Source organism: Bos mutus, chromosome 12 (assembly GCF_027580195.1).
Source record: "Bos mutus isolate GX-2022 chromosome 12, NWIPB_WYAK_1.1, whole genome shotgun sequence".
NCBI lineage: Eukaryota > Metazoa > Chordata > Mammalia > Artiodactyla > Bovidae > Bos > Bos mutus.
The window spans coordinates 35385887-35401118 of NC_091628.1; the positions used below are offsets into that span (position 1 = coordinate 35385887).

Consider the following 15232-nt stretch of genomic DNA (forward strand, 5'->3'; position numbering starts at 1 on the left):
TTATTTTCTGGCACCAAGAGATTTTTTTCAAGCTTATTTGATACTTTTCCTGCCCCTGGAACCTGCCATTTCAAAGTTGACCAAACCTGAATATTAAAAAATAAGAGCCTTCAACTACTAGGAAGAAACGTAGGTGGATGATCTTAAGACCAGGGAGTGAGGAAAACCTGTTTAGGGGAAAACAAAAAAATGGATGTGACAAAAACAGTTTACAGGGCAGGGGAAATGAAAATGGCTTATAAATATATGAGAACATTCTTATCCTCATACACTAAAGGTTTGAAAATTCTTTATTGTAGAGAAACAGGTACCTCATGCACTGCTGGTAAGAGTTTTAAAATGGTACAGCCCCATAACAGGGATTTGGGGGAAAGCAGACAGATTTGCTTTCGTCCAGTAATTCCACTCTTAGGAATCTACACTGAAGATAAACTTCCACCAGTAAACAACACATGCATAGGGTTATTCATTGCTGCACTGTTTGTAACAGCAGAAGATTTGAGACAACCCAGATGGCTATCAATAGAGGCCTCGTTGTATAACTGGAACACCCACACAATGGAATACCATGTGGTGCTCTAAAAAGCAAACAATGGTTATCTCTATGTACCAATGTGTAGTGATTTCTAGGGTATAAATGAAAACAGCAAGGATTGAAACGCAACATTCTAAAAACTTAAGATCATGGCATCCGTTCCCGTCACTTCATGGCAAACAGAAGGGGGAAAAGTGGATGCAGTGACAGATTTTATTTTCTTGGGCTCCACGATCACTCAGGATGGTGACTGCACCCATGAAATTAGACGTTTACTCCTTGGAAGGAAATCTATGACAAACCTAGACATCATATTAAAAAGCAGAGACATCTCTTTGCTGACAAAAATCCATATAGTCAAAGCTGTGGTCTTTCCAGTAGTGAGAATTGGACCGTAAAGAAAGCTGAGTGCTAAAGAATTGATGCTCTTGAATTGTGGTTCTGGAGAGAACTCTTGAGAGTCCCTTGGACAGCAAGGAGGTCAAGCCAGTCAATCCTAAAGGAAATTAACCCTGAATATTCATTGGAAGGACTGAAGCTGAATTTCCAATACTTCCCATCTGATGGGAAGGGCCAACTCATTGGAAAAGACCCTGATGCTGGGAAAGATCGAAGGCAAAAGAAGGGGGCGGCAGAGGATGAGATGGTTGGATGGCATCACCAACTCAATGGACATGAGTTTGAGCAAACTGGGAGATAGTGAAGAACAGGGAAGGCTGGCATGCTGCAGTCCAAGGAGTCACAGAGTCAGACCCACCTTAGTGACTAAACAGCAACAACAAACCAGGATATAAAGGAAAAAATTAGAAATATGTACTTACTTGTTATTTTGTTGAAAGAAATAGTGGAAGGATAAAACAGTAATAAAAATTATTACCTGGGATGAGGGAGTGAGGAATGATCTTGAGTACCCTTTTTTTTTTTTTTTTAATTTTATTTTTAAACTTTACATAATTGTATTAGTTTTGCCAAATATCAAAATGAATCCGCCACAGGTATACATGTATTTCTCATCCTGAACCCTCCTCCCTCCTCCCTCCCCTACCATCCCTCTGGGTCGTCCCAGTGCACTAGCCCCAAGCATCCAGTATTGTGCATCGAACCGGAACTGGCATCTCGTTTCTTACATGATATTTTACATGTTTCAATGTCATTCTCCCAAATCTTCCCACCCTCTCCCTCTCCCACAGAGTCCATAAGACTGTTCTATACATCAGTGTCTCTTTTGCTGTCTCGTACACCGGGTTATTGTTACCATCTTTCTAAATTCCATATATATGCGTTAGTATACTGTATTTATGTTTTTCCTTCTGGCTTACTTCACTCTGTATAATAGGCTCCAGTTTCATCCACCTCATTAGAACTGATTCAAATGTATTCTTTTTAATGGCTGAGTAATACTCCATTGTGTATATGTACCACAGCTTTCTTATCTATTCATCTGCTGATGGACATCTAGGTTGCTTCCATGTCCTGGCTATTATAAACAGTGCTGCGATGAACATTGGGGTACACGTGTCTCTTTCCCTTCTGGTTTCCTCTGTGTGTATGCCCAGCAGTGGGATTGCTGGATCATAAGGCAGTTCTATTTCCGGTTTTTTAAGGAATCTCCACACTGTTCTCCATAGTGGCTGTACTAGTTTTCATTCCCACCAACAGTGTAAGAGGGTTCCCTTTTCTCCACACCCTCTCCAGCATTTATTATTTGTAGACTTTTGGATCACAGCCATTCTGACTGGTGTGAAATGGTACCTCATAGTGGTTTTGATTTGCATTTCTCTGATAATGAGTGATGTTGAGCATCTTTTCATGTGTTTGTTAGCCATCTGTATGTCTTCTTTGGAGAAATGTCTATTTAGTTCTTTGGCCCATTTTTGGTTGGGTCGTTTATTTTTCTGGAGTTGAGCTGTAGGAGTTGCTTGTATATTTTTGAGATTAGTTGTTTGTCAGTTGCTTCATTTGAGTACCTTTTTATATAATCTTAGCTTTTAAACATTAACATTTGTTATATATCCAAAATAAAACAGGAGGTATAAGGAAACTAAAATTCGAAATCACAAAACAAATGAACTTAATTTTTAAAAGTATTATAACTACACAGAAGAAAGAATTGTTTCAAGTGACTTTTGAACATAGTACTCCTTAGTTGCTTGTCATTTAAAGCCAAAACAGAATAAAACAAAACAAAACTTCAAAGAAATCTTAAACTAGTATGTAGTTTTTAAACTATTTTATGTATATTTTGGAGAAGGCGATGGCACCCCACTCCAGTACTCTTGCCTGGAAAATCCCATGGACGGAGGAGCTGGTAGGCTGCAGTCCATGGGGTCGAGAAGAGTCAGACACGACTGAGCGACTTCACTTTCACTTTTCACTTTCATGCATTGGAGAAGGAAATGGCAACCCACTCCCGTGTTCTTGCCTGGAGAATCCCAGGGATGGCGGAGCCTGGTGGGCTGCCATCTGTGGGGTCGCACAGAGTCGGACACGACTGAAGCAACTTAGCAGCAGCATGTATATTTTAGGATAAATTTAATAAATAAGTTAGGAACTGAGATTTTTATTGTGAAAGTAAAAAGATGCAAATATAATGCCAAAAAAATTAAGAAAAACCAATGTTCTGTTTGAACTGGAAATATGAATATAAATATAAATGTATAACACTACTTCTAATATATAGTACTATTTCTGTAATTCAAAGGGCCTAAAAGCAATGAAACGCCAGTAGCTATAAGCACCACTAGAATTCAAAGCTTGGTCTCTAAATGTCATTGAAAGGGGCTTCCCTGGTGGATTAGTAGTAAATAATCCAACTGCCAGTCAGGAAACATGGGTTTGATCCCTGGTCCGGGAAGATCCTACAAGCCGCCAAGCAACTAAGCCTGTGTGCTACAACTATTGAGCCTCTGCTCTAGAGCCCGGGAGCCACAGCTACTAAAGCCTGAGTGCCCTAGAGCCCTCGCTCTGCAACAAGAGAAACCACCACAATGAGAAGCCCACACACCACAGTTAGAGGGTAGCACCTGCTTGCTACAACTAGAGAAAAGCTGACATAGCAAAGACCCAGGACAGCCAAAAATAAATAAAATTATATTAAATATCATTAAAAGGAACCAGTGCCCCTTGGAGAAATGGCTAATGTCAGGTCCAGGGGAGGAGGATGTACGGTGAGCCCAGACATCTTGTGCTGTTTTAGGAAGTGCTCAGAGACCAACGAGGATGATTCAAGAGGCCAAGCTGAGATAATTTGAACATAGGAAATGAGTGTGGTTGATGACACATTGAGTAAATAAAATCTGTAAATTTCTGTATTGATATTCAAAAAGGGCAAAAGTAAAATTATTTGCTAATAATGGAGGTGAATATTATACCAAAATCTTGTTCTGAAAATGGGTAATTAAAGGGAAATAATTATATTTTTGTACTGCCTTTTTAGAATGACTTTGGTTCATCTCCAGTGAGGGAAAGCTTATTGCAGAAGAATGCCAGCTTAAAAGTATGGAAATAAATAATACAAGTGTTTAATGGTGCTTTATTGACTATGCCAAAGCCTTTGACTGTGTGGATCACAAGAAACTATGGAAAATTCTGAAAGAGATGGGAGTACCAGACCACCTGACCTGCCTCTTGAGAAATCTGTATGCAGGTCAGGAAGCAACAGTTAGAACTGGACATGGAACAACAGACTGGTTCCAAATAGGAAAAGGAGTACGTCAAGGCTGTATATTGTCACTCTGCTTATTTAACTTATATGTAGAGTACATCATGAGAAACGCTGGACTGGAAGAAACACAAGCTGGAATCAAGATTGCCAGGAGAAATATCAATAACTTCAGATACACAGATGACACCACCCTTATGGCAGAAAGTAAAGAGGAACTCAAAAGCCTCTTGATGAAAGTGAAAGTGGAGAGTGAAAAAGGTGGCTTAAAGCTCAACATTCAGAAAACGAAGATCATGCATCCGGTCCCACCACTTCATGGGAAATAGATGGGGAACCAGTGGAAACAGTGTCAGACTTTATTTTTCTGGGCTCCAAAATCACTGCAGATGGTGACTGCAGCCATGAAATTAAAAGATGCTTCCTCCTTGGAAGGAAAGTTATGACCAACCTAGATAGCATATTCAAAAGCAGAGACATTACTTTGCTATCAAAGGTCTGTCTAGTCAAGGCTATGGTTTTTCCTGTGGTCATGTATGGATGTGAGAGTTGGACTGTCAAGGGGGCTGAGTGCCGAAAGAATTGATGCTTTTGATCTGTGGTGTTGGAGAAGACTCTTGAGAGTCCCTTGGACTGCAAGGAGATCCAACCAGTCCATTCTGAAGGAGATCAGCCCTGGGATTTCTTTGGAAGGAATGATACTAAAGCTGAAACTCCAGTACTTTGGCCACCTCATGCGAAGAGTTGACTCATTAGAAAAGACTGATGCTGGGAGGGATTGGGGGCAGAAGGAGAAGGGGACGACAGAGGATGAGATGGCTGGATGGCATCACTGACTCGATGGACATAAGTCTGAGTGAACTCCGGGAGTTGGTGATGGACAGGGAGGCCTGGCGTGCTGCGATTCATGGGGTCGCAAAGAGTCGGACACAACTGAGTGACTGAACTGAACTGAATGGTGCTTTTCTAATTCTACAAAATAATAGGTTCAGGCCAGGCTTATCAGTGGATGTTAAAACCATTATGTGGAAAGTTTTAGGGGAAGAAGATATTCACATACCATTAACGTTTTACCCTACAAAACAATTTCATGATTGTCAAAGTGAGAAATGAACCTTTACAGAGGAGAAGCTTGAAGTCACTACGTCGCCAAGTGCCCAGGTATAGCATCACTGATGGTGACAGACTGGAGTAGTGTGCCCACCGAAACATTTCCCTGTGCAGTACCTTGTCACTGTTGTCATCCACCCGCCATATTGCTCTCACCAGTGGCACTCGCGGAAAGTCCGTGCCAAGATGCATAACCAGACTTGAGAACTAAAGGCAGAGTGTCAAAAACAGTGCCAAAAGTATACCTAACCTCTGTGGGAAAGTTAGACCAACAGAAGGCATTTCATCATAAATTGTGGAGGCCAGAAGGAAGTGCCATGGCATTTCTCAAGTGTTAGAGGAGAACTGTCAACCCAGAATCCCACTTCCAGCAAAGGTTGTCTGTTAGAGATGTCAGCATCCCCTTCATCGTAAGTATCCAAAGCAAAAGCTGGATGAAGGAAGTAATACGGGTATCTCCTCACACGTTCTCACTTGTCAAGGAAGAAAGCTTTTTTTCCCATCATGACTTCTCCTTTACCAAAGACGTATTCATCAGCCATGGCTCTATCTCACATGGCCAGAGTAGAGCCAGAGGATGGTGGTGAAGTGACAGTATCTGGGATTTTTAGTCTCAGTTAAAGGGAGAAGTAAGCGAGAAAGGATGTTAGTCACTCAGTCATGTCTGACTCTGCAACCCCATGGGCTATAGCCCGCCAGGCTCCTCTGTCCGTGGGATTCTCCAGGCGAGAATACTGAAGTGGGTAAACATTCCCTTCTCCAGGGGATCTTCCCAACCCAGGGATCGAACTCAGGTCTCCTGCATTAAAGGTGAATTCATCATCTGAGCCACTATGGAAGCCATAGATGAGAAAGGGGATCTGTTAAGTGGAGAAGGGCAGGTGGCAGCTCTCATGTTCACAAACAATCTTAAATTTAGATTAATATTATCTGCAAATGAGATTATACATGGTCACTGACATGATTGAATAAAAAACATTGATTATACCTTTAAAAGGCACATCTAACCATTTAGGTATATGTAATGTTTTTATAATTGTGGATTTATTATCAGAAGAATTTTTTCACCTGTATTGGGATCCTTGGAAAATGGAACACGCCTGTGTGAGGCTAGAGGCTCTGCAGACAGCTTCTAACAGTCCTGTGTCTGTGTAATCGGTGGGCAGCTAGCAGATACTGAGGGCTGTCTCCACACCACCCTGTGCCAGGTGCTAGTCACTCAGTCATGTCCTTCCCTCCAAGGGAAATCTGGAAGGAGCTGCAGACTAGAAACTCACAATTGCATACCAGGGTCAGTGGTATCATGATAAGGGAATTTTAGAGTGCCATAGGATTGTGTGCCTAGGAGATGTGTTTAGCTGGCTCCTGTGGTCAAGAGAGCCCTCCGGGAGAAGTAAGCTCTGCTAAGCCTGGGTTTGTCCAGCTTTGTTTGGGGTGCCGCAGCTCTGTTGCATCCTGTAGTTGTGTGGCTGTCTCAGAGAGGAGTTGGATGAGGCAGACCAGACGCTGTCAGCCAGATGCAGTTAAAACCAGAAGTCTGCTTTGACAGTGTGATCACAAGTAGGCTACCAGCTTTTGATCTTCACTAATGTGATTATTAAAAATGTTATCTTCCTGTAGTTTTACTTTGGATTTCTGTTATGAATGAGGTTGACCATCTTTTTTATATTTGAGATGTCTGTATTCCTTTTCTGTGAAAAAGTAGTTTTTTTTTTAAAGCAAATTCTTACTGATTTGTAAGAATAAATGTAAAGAATTCTCTTTAAATAGAGAAATTAGTTTTTGGTCTATAGTAAGAGTTGTGACTATTTTTTTCCTTGCTTTTTAGTGGTTTTTTTCAAGTATTTACTTTTATAAAACCAAATATATTGATATTTTCCTGTGGCTTCCATGTTTCATGTCATAAACTGAAACACCTACTCAGCTCCAAAAGTGTATATATTTTTAGATTTCTCCTGTTTCATCTAGTATACCCATGATTTTGTTTTATTTTTTGCATTTCAGTCTTTGATATACATTTGGGGTTTATCCTGGTCTGTGTTGTGAGTCTCAGTGGTATTCCCACATGGCTCAGTCTTGTCCGACTCTTTGAGACTCCATGGACTATAGCATGCTGGGCTCCTCATCCATGGAATTTTCCAGGCAAGGATATTGGAGTGGGTTACCATTTCCTTCTCCAGGGGATCTTCCCAACCTAGGGATTGAACCTAGATCTCCCACACTACAGGCAGACTCTTTACTGTCTGAGCTGCTAGGGAAGCCTTCCCACATGGCTACCTGTATCCTAATGCTACTTATTGGCTCTATTCACACTGATTTGAAATCCCATATTTATCATAGTAAATCCTTACATGTATTTGGGTCCAGCTCCAGGAGATAGTGAAGGACAGGGAAGCCTGGTATGCTGCAGTCCATGAGGTTACAAAGAGTTGGACTTAGGGACTGAACAGCAACCATTTTGGAGTTTTCTGTTTTGTTCTATTGATCTATTTATTCATGAGCTGGTACAACTGTTTTTTAATAATTGGAGCATTTGTAGTATTTTTAAAATACTGTGCCCTAGTATTTAGCATTGGAGAAGGCAATGGCAGCCCACTGCAGTACTCTTGCCTGGAAAATCCCATGGACCGAGGAGCCTGGTAGGCTACAGTCCATTGGGTCGCTAAGAGTCGGACACAACTGAGTGACTTCACTTTCACTTTTCACTTTCATGCATTGGAGAAGGAAATGGCAACCCACTCCAGTGTTCTTGCCTGGAGAATCCCAGGGACAGCAGAGCCTGGTGGGCTGCCGTCTATGGGATCGCACAGAGTCGGACACGACTGAAGCGATTTAGCAGCAGCAGTATTTAGCGTGACTACTACTTCATTATTCATCTCTTCCAGAATTTCCTACCTCATTATGTAAGTTTATTTTTCCACAAATGAACTTTGAGATCTGACTGGTTAAAAAAATAAAAGTATTTTCACTGAGATGACACTAAATTTATGAGATTAACCTCAGGAGAATTGCCATGTTAATGATGACTCTTCTATATTCTGTAGAATATAAGCCCTTGCACTTGTTCAGATTTTTATCAGTGTCCCCCAGGAACATCAGATTGTAGATCACAGAGGGCATAAGTCTTTGCTGCTCTGAAGGGTTTGGACTTCTTTCTGTAAAGTGACCGGAGGTATTGAAGCGTATTCGATCTTTAGATTTGCTGGTAGTGAGGATGTGTCAAACTTATGGTAGAGAGTAGCTTTAAGCCATTGCATTTGAGAAAGTCCGGAAAGAAGGCAATAGGAGAAATGAGAGGGTGTTGGGTATTTGAAGAGACTGAGGTAGTAGAATCTGTAGTACCCAGAGGCCCCTGGACTGTCCAGAGAGGGGAATAAATAGCTGTTGCTCAGGGTTTCAAAAACTGGAAAGAAAAAAGATGCTTATCCCCTGCAGGGGTAAGTTCCTCTGTTCCTGAGTGCCATAGAGGAAAATCCTATTTATTATGTAGGCAGCATGAAGAAAAGAGCTAAAGAAAGCATAGCTATGATCATATTGACATACTTAAAATGGACGATGGTCTGAAGAAAAATTTTAATATGATTGCAGTGTTAATGATAAAGAAGAATCTGAATTTTATTTTTTCAGGGTTTTTTTGAGTGTGCAATTCTGAATTTGCATTACATCTTATAACTAAATTTTACATCTTATAACTAAATTTTATGTTTATGAAAATGATATTAAGGTGAATAGTCAACCTGAAATAAAGTTTATAAACAAGTGTTTTAAAGTATATTTATTCCCTGTGTTTTCTTCTATTCTAGTTACACTTTCTGGAAATGGAGAAAACGGTAAGGCACTTTTAATTTTTAGTCTCAAGTAGATGACATAGTGTCTTAATTGCAACCCATATACTTGTTATTTAAGTGATGACTGTTTGTTTTGGTCTTCAGAAAGAAAATATACATTCTTAAAGTTTAAATTTTATTGGTTTGTTTTGTTTGTTCTCTTATTTTTCCTTTTGTTTAAAATAGTACTTTACTACTCGTAGTCATTTAATAATTAAATAACCAGACTGAATTTGTAAATTATAGTACTACTTCATTTTGAAATGGAATTAAAGTTTTTATGACTAGTCAAAGAGACAGTGTCTAGAGAGAAGAATCATGACTCAAAATTTCATTGAAATAAAAGAAAATTTTATGTCCTTTGATATCAGATTTCAAATGTAAAATTGGATTTGAGATACAAATATCAAAGTTTCTAAAACAGAATAGTTAGAAATTATTATTATTAAAAAAAATTTTTTTCGGCCTTGCTGTGCAGTATGAGGGATCTTAATTCCCTGATCAGCAATTGAACCCATGTCCTCCTGCAGTGGAAGCAGGGAGTCCTAACCACTGGACCACCAGGAATTTCCTAGAAATTATTAATAAGTATTCTTATTGTTGAAAATAGAAGACCTTAAGCATATAAATCTCAAGTTGACTTGGGGTCTAGTTTCTCAGTAACAGAATAAGTAGAGACAGTCGATAGGCTTGTTTTTCTTGCTTAAAACTATTTCCTGTATGTTGAAAGCACAGGTACAGAAAGTAGAGAATTTCTGAAGTTCTTACAAAAAAACTTTTACTTGAATCATTATTTCAGGGGGCTATTTTACCCGTGTCTTTCAAAGAGTCTTTTGGTGAAATTTTTTTGTTTGCTTATTTGTTTTTTTAATTCAGTTACAAGTGACTTTTGAGTCAGACTTTTTTGATTTATAGATTATCAGTTTTTTCTTTCAGCTTTGATTTAATTTAAACTTTTACTTTAAGTATTACTTATAAACAATAATATTTAGCATATATATGGGATTATTAGTAATCCTATTAATTTGAACTTATTTAAAAACAATATTTCCTGTTATTTATAACTTGATAATTACCATCTATTAAGTACTTACTATATTCCAGGCAGTATACTAAAAGATTTATTTAAGCTTTTATTTCTTTATCTGAAAGTAAAGATTTTTTAAGGGAAAAACGATTTGTTTTTGTTCTTATGGACAGCAGAAATATTCTAAAGAAATATTAAATGTTTAACAGTGTTAAAGAGTATATTGTTTTATATTCTAGCCTTAGTTTTAGGTAACTAAATGATTAAGAAGTTTAAAGTAACCTCAAGGTTACCATTTATCTGAAAGCTCTACAGTAATATATAGATGAGGATTGATAAACTTGATTGAATATGGGAGCCCAGCAATAATATAAATAAGTGAAGTGAACTAGGTGAAGATAAAATTGGAGACTTGGTAAAGAAAGGACTTCCGTGTTCGTATAACACTAGGAGGCTGAGATCTAGCATTTTGTCCCAAAGGGGGAAAAAAAATGAAGGAATGCTATCGAATCCATTGGTTAGACCATAGGGTTTAGCCTAGAGGGAGCTAAAGTGGTAGAGAAGGCAGAGTTTTGAGGAACCAGAGTTTTCAATAAGGAAGACAATATTTGTGATCATGAAAAGAAAGCGTATTTGCAAATAGAAGGAAGTTGTGGTTAGGACTTCATGTGGAACTCAGCTATCTCTGAAGTAGGAGTGACTCTTAAGATAATAGACAAGCGGAAAGGATAATTTTAGATATGACATAGTGGGAAAGACCTTGGATTTTTATCAGGCATATACGGGTTTGAATTCTGGCTTTATCATTTAGTCAGTAAGTGACACTGGGCAAGGTATGAAGGTCTCTGAGCCTTGCTTTTACATTTGTAAACTGAAAGGATACCTACAAGACCATCGTGAGGGTTATAAGTAAGGGGTACAGTTATGTCTCCTCGGAGACTTTCAGCATGAGGAAGGGCTGATTGAGGCGCTTTGGTTAAATACGGTTACCAGGAAACTCCAGAGTTTTGGCATGCGTTTGTTAGTCATGTAGGTGGAGCTCTTTCTCAGGAGTGTCACAGCCAGTGGGCAGAAGAAACTCTGAGCCACATGTTCTTCACTGACCGTTGAGATGGACCAGGAACCAGAGAGTGGAGGCGAGGACACCTGCTGGCTTGTGCAGTGACCAGACGAGATGAGCAGCAGTCGAGGAACTAGGGCACTGGCAGTGAGAAGACTGAAATGTTTACTTTGACACAGATCTTGGGAGCTAGAAAGTAAAGTATGCATTTTGTGAGATTAGCCAGCCGTGTACTGAGGAGTCCTCGAGCCCTGGCTTCCTGTTTCGATCACCACTGTGACTTAGGCTTCTGCTCTGTTAAACCAGCGTGGACCAGTGTAATTGCAGAAAGAAATGTTGGAGTTCAGCAAGTTGGGGTCAATTTTTTATCATCATTTTATTTAAAAGCATTTTTTAAAATTCAAAAACTTAAGGAAGAATAACCTCAGGGCAAAAGAAGGACAGTTGTTCAAATTGAATATGTTAGCTTTATTAAAAACTTCACTGCATTGTTGTCAGTGTTTCTCATTTAACTGCAGACCAGTGAAAACTCGGATCAGTCCATAAACTTGGGAAACACTGAAATACGGAATGCACAGAAAAACACAGATTTTTGAGAAGAAGGAATTCATATGCTTGGATAGCAGTGATGACAATAGCCAATATTCACTGAGGATTTATTACGTGTCAGACACTGTTCTAAGTGTTTTCCATTTATTCACTCATCAGTGTTAGGCAGCTAAATTAAAATAAACTCATTTAAAGTGCTTTAATTGAAGTCAGTAAATCATTTGGGAAGAATAGTATGAAGGGGTGAGAAATTCTGAAAGTAATGGAAAAGGTAACATTTGAAAAAAGTACCTTTTGGAAAAAGTAACATTTGATCTGAACTTTAAAAATGAGTAGAACCTCAAACTTTTATGCATGTCTGTGCTTTGTTTTCTTCAGTGAGTTTGTGGTGCTTCATTCCAAACTGAAAAAGGATTTAAGCACTTGATACATAGTTCTTGCTTCTTTCTATCTTCTTACAGATAGAAAAACTACAGAAAACAGCAAAAAAGTTTTTAGTTATATCAGTGAGTTAATGGTGTTGGAATGTTACACTAATCCACTTAGGAAACAGTTATGGGAGAAATTCAAAGTGGCTAAACTTTTTCATTACCCTGTATTGAAAAAGACAATGAAATTTAGGATAACTTTTGTGAACAATCCAAGAATTGAGTTTATTTTCAGTGTTATAATTCCTTGGATTTAATGTTCATAGTGATGGAATCTGTCTTAAATAATTTTTAATTCATTTAAAATCTAACTTTTAGGAAGTGCCTTTGAAGGAGATGCTTTAAAGATTTCAGCAACTTAAACCTTCAGCAACTTAATAAAATCAAATCTTTACTTATAAACCAGGCTGATAACCCTTAAATGCAAGAACAGAGTGTTCTTTCATATCTGTAATGTTACATCATGCAGATAAAAGAGTGTATATATTTGATGTTTTTAGTATGTTGTAATTAAATATTTTATTGGATTGAGCCTCCTGACTCTAAATACTGTGTTTTAATATGTGATTCTTTTTCCTGTTTTCACCTGGATTCAATGAAATGTTGTTTGTTTTTATTTACCAGGAAAGGCCGTTGTTTACCTTGTGGCTTTCCATCTGTTCTTTGTTATGTTTGTATGGTCCTATTGGATGACAATTTTCACATCTCCCGCTTCCCCCTCCAAAGAGGTAAATTTAATGCTGGTAAATTACCAAATGCTTTCACTGATGATGGGATTGTTTTCCCTGTGTTACCTTTGTTGAAACTCTATTACATGATGCGTTTGTTCTGTTTCCATTCATAAACTGCTCGGTAACTACATTGTGAGTGTGAGTTGTCAGCCTCTCAGATACAGCCCACTGATGTCCTTCGTAAAAGGTCCATGATGGCACTACGGTTTAGGTGTGCCATGCTGTGTTTTTTTAAAGACGTACTTTATGTCACTGGAGTGAAAAATCTTAAGGGACTGAATTGAGTTAGGAAAATAGAGTTTATTTTTAAAAACTCTCTTAACACTTACTCTGTTCTCAGGCCTGAACAAATAAGCTGCAAGTAAATAAAGTGTTTTGATTATGGGACACAAATCGTCTGTGCTGTTGCTTATGACACCTAGTGTGGCTAGTATTTTTTCTACTTGGAGGTTTCAAGGTTTCTACTTGGAAATAACACAAGTATACACGTGTGTGGAATAAAACTGAAGACTGTTGTGTCCCTTTCACCTGATACAGCCAACTGGATTTTCTTCAGTTGAAGTTCAGCACAGGTAGATAGAGAAGAACACACTAGATAGAGAAGGACACGCTGGATGGAGAAGGGCACACTCTCCAGAGTTAGACTTGTCTGAGTTTGATCTTCTGCTCTAACACGTTTTTTAATGAATCCAAGGAAGGTGGAGCCAGCAGTCGTTCCATCCCTGTAGGATGTTTGTGAGGAGTGAATGAGATTCATTCATGGAAAGCTTTCCACGTCGGGCCTGCCTTATGGTTAGCACTCAAATATTAGATGACATAATAATATAGTTACTTCCCTTTGTATTAAATTCATCAGAATGCATTAAAAATTACAGACATAGGTTTAAAGACATCAACTTCCATTTAACTTTTTGTAGAAGATCATCTATGCAGAAACTGTATATACTGTAAATGTATGAATAAATGAGTTTTCATGAATTGAGCACATGTGAGTAACCAGCACCCAGTTCCAGAAGCAGAACGTGCCTGGCATCCCATGAGCCTCCTGCTTGCATGCCTTCCGTGAACTGTCTCCTTGTGTGTGATTCTTCCATGCTGTTGTACGTAGTTGTGGCTCAATCCTCCATTGTGCTTATGTGACACAGTTTACTTATCTGGCCTCCTGTTGATGGGCATTTGGGTGTAGGATTGCTGTCCATATTCTAGCACACACAAACATGTTGCTCTTTGGGGCAGGTGCCTGCGAGAGTTGCTGGGTTCTGCCTGTACAGTCAGCAGTAGTGGGTGATGCCAAATGGTCATTAGCCCATTGTTTCTATTGGGCACTTTTGTTTTAAGGGATAATGTAAACCATTAATCAAGCTTACTGTTGCTTCAAATATATTCTTCAGGCATTTGCTAATAATTAGTTGGCCCTTAAAGTTAATTACAAACTGCCATCCATACCTTAATCTCTTAAATTTAAAAAGATTACCAGTAATGATGGCTATTGGAAACATATCATGTATAAAACTAAATAGTCTTTACAGGAAACAGAATAAGGAAAACAGTTGGTGTGACTTTTGAGAAGCAGGCTAGTGCAGAGGTGCAAGCTCCGTCTGCCTCCTCCCTCTGGTCTTCTGGCTGTGGGGCCCTGGGGCCGCGGCCCTGGACCTCTGAGCAGTCCTCTGTAAAGTCAGGGTGACAGTCACACACACCTTATTGGATTGTTGTATGGGTTAAATAAATTGATCATGCACACACATGATTGGTAGTGCTTATAGCATATAATTACTGCTATATGTAAAGTGCTTAGAAGAATGCCAAGCACATAGTAAGTGCCATCTAACTGCTACTTTTTCTTTTTTTGGCTGCTGCTTTTACGATATTGCACCCAGGTAGCATTTAGCCCAGCACCTAAGCCTTTCCATCCACTCCCACATCGTTGCCGGGGGTCTGTTGGCTTCCTGGTGATAGTCCCTCAGGAGCTGAAGTCTCACTGACTTAATCTCCACTTCTTCCTGGAAGTCTGTGTTCAAGTAGCATGTTGCCGTCAATATACCATTTTTGCCTCTTTGTGTTTTCCATATGCTGCTGCTTTTGCCAAGATTTTCTTTCCTGCTTTACCTTCCTGGACAGTTCCCTGTTTACCTTTCTAAACCCAATTTAGGTAACTCTTCTTCCAGGAAACATTCATGGACAGCCCCCACCCCTCCTGAGGGAGCTTTGATCACACCTGGTAAAGAATTGCTAATTTGTCATTTGTAATTCTTAACATTCGTAACTGGACTATAGAAATGTATTTTTGAAGGCAAAGGCTATATT

At 39.1% G+C, this 15232-nt stretch overlaps 1 protein-coding gene across 6 annotated transcripts in view; it reads left to right on the plus strand.

Moving 5' to 3' along the window:
* The window catches only part of ZDHHC20 (zinc finger DHHC-type palmitoyltransferase 20), a 60240-nt gene that overhangs the window by 15764 nt on the left and 29244 nt on the right, over nucleotides 1–15232 (plus strand). For all 6 annotated transcript variants that reach the window (XM_070380530.1, XM_070380527.1, XM_070380528.1 and 3 more), the window contains 2 exons: nucleotides 9110–9136; nucleotides 12822–12925. In XM_070380530.1, coding sequence (XP_070236631.1) covers nucleotides 9110–9136; nucleotides 12822–12925 — 131 coding nt within the window. The remainder of the gene's footprint in view (nucleotides 1–9109; nucleotides 9137–12821; nucleotides 12926–15232) is intronic.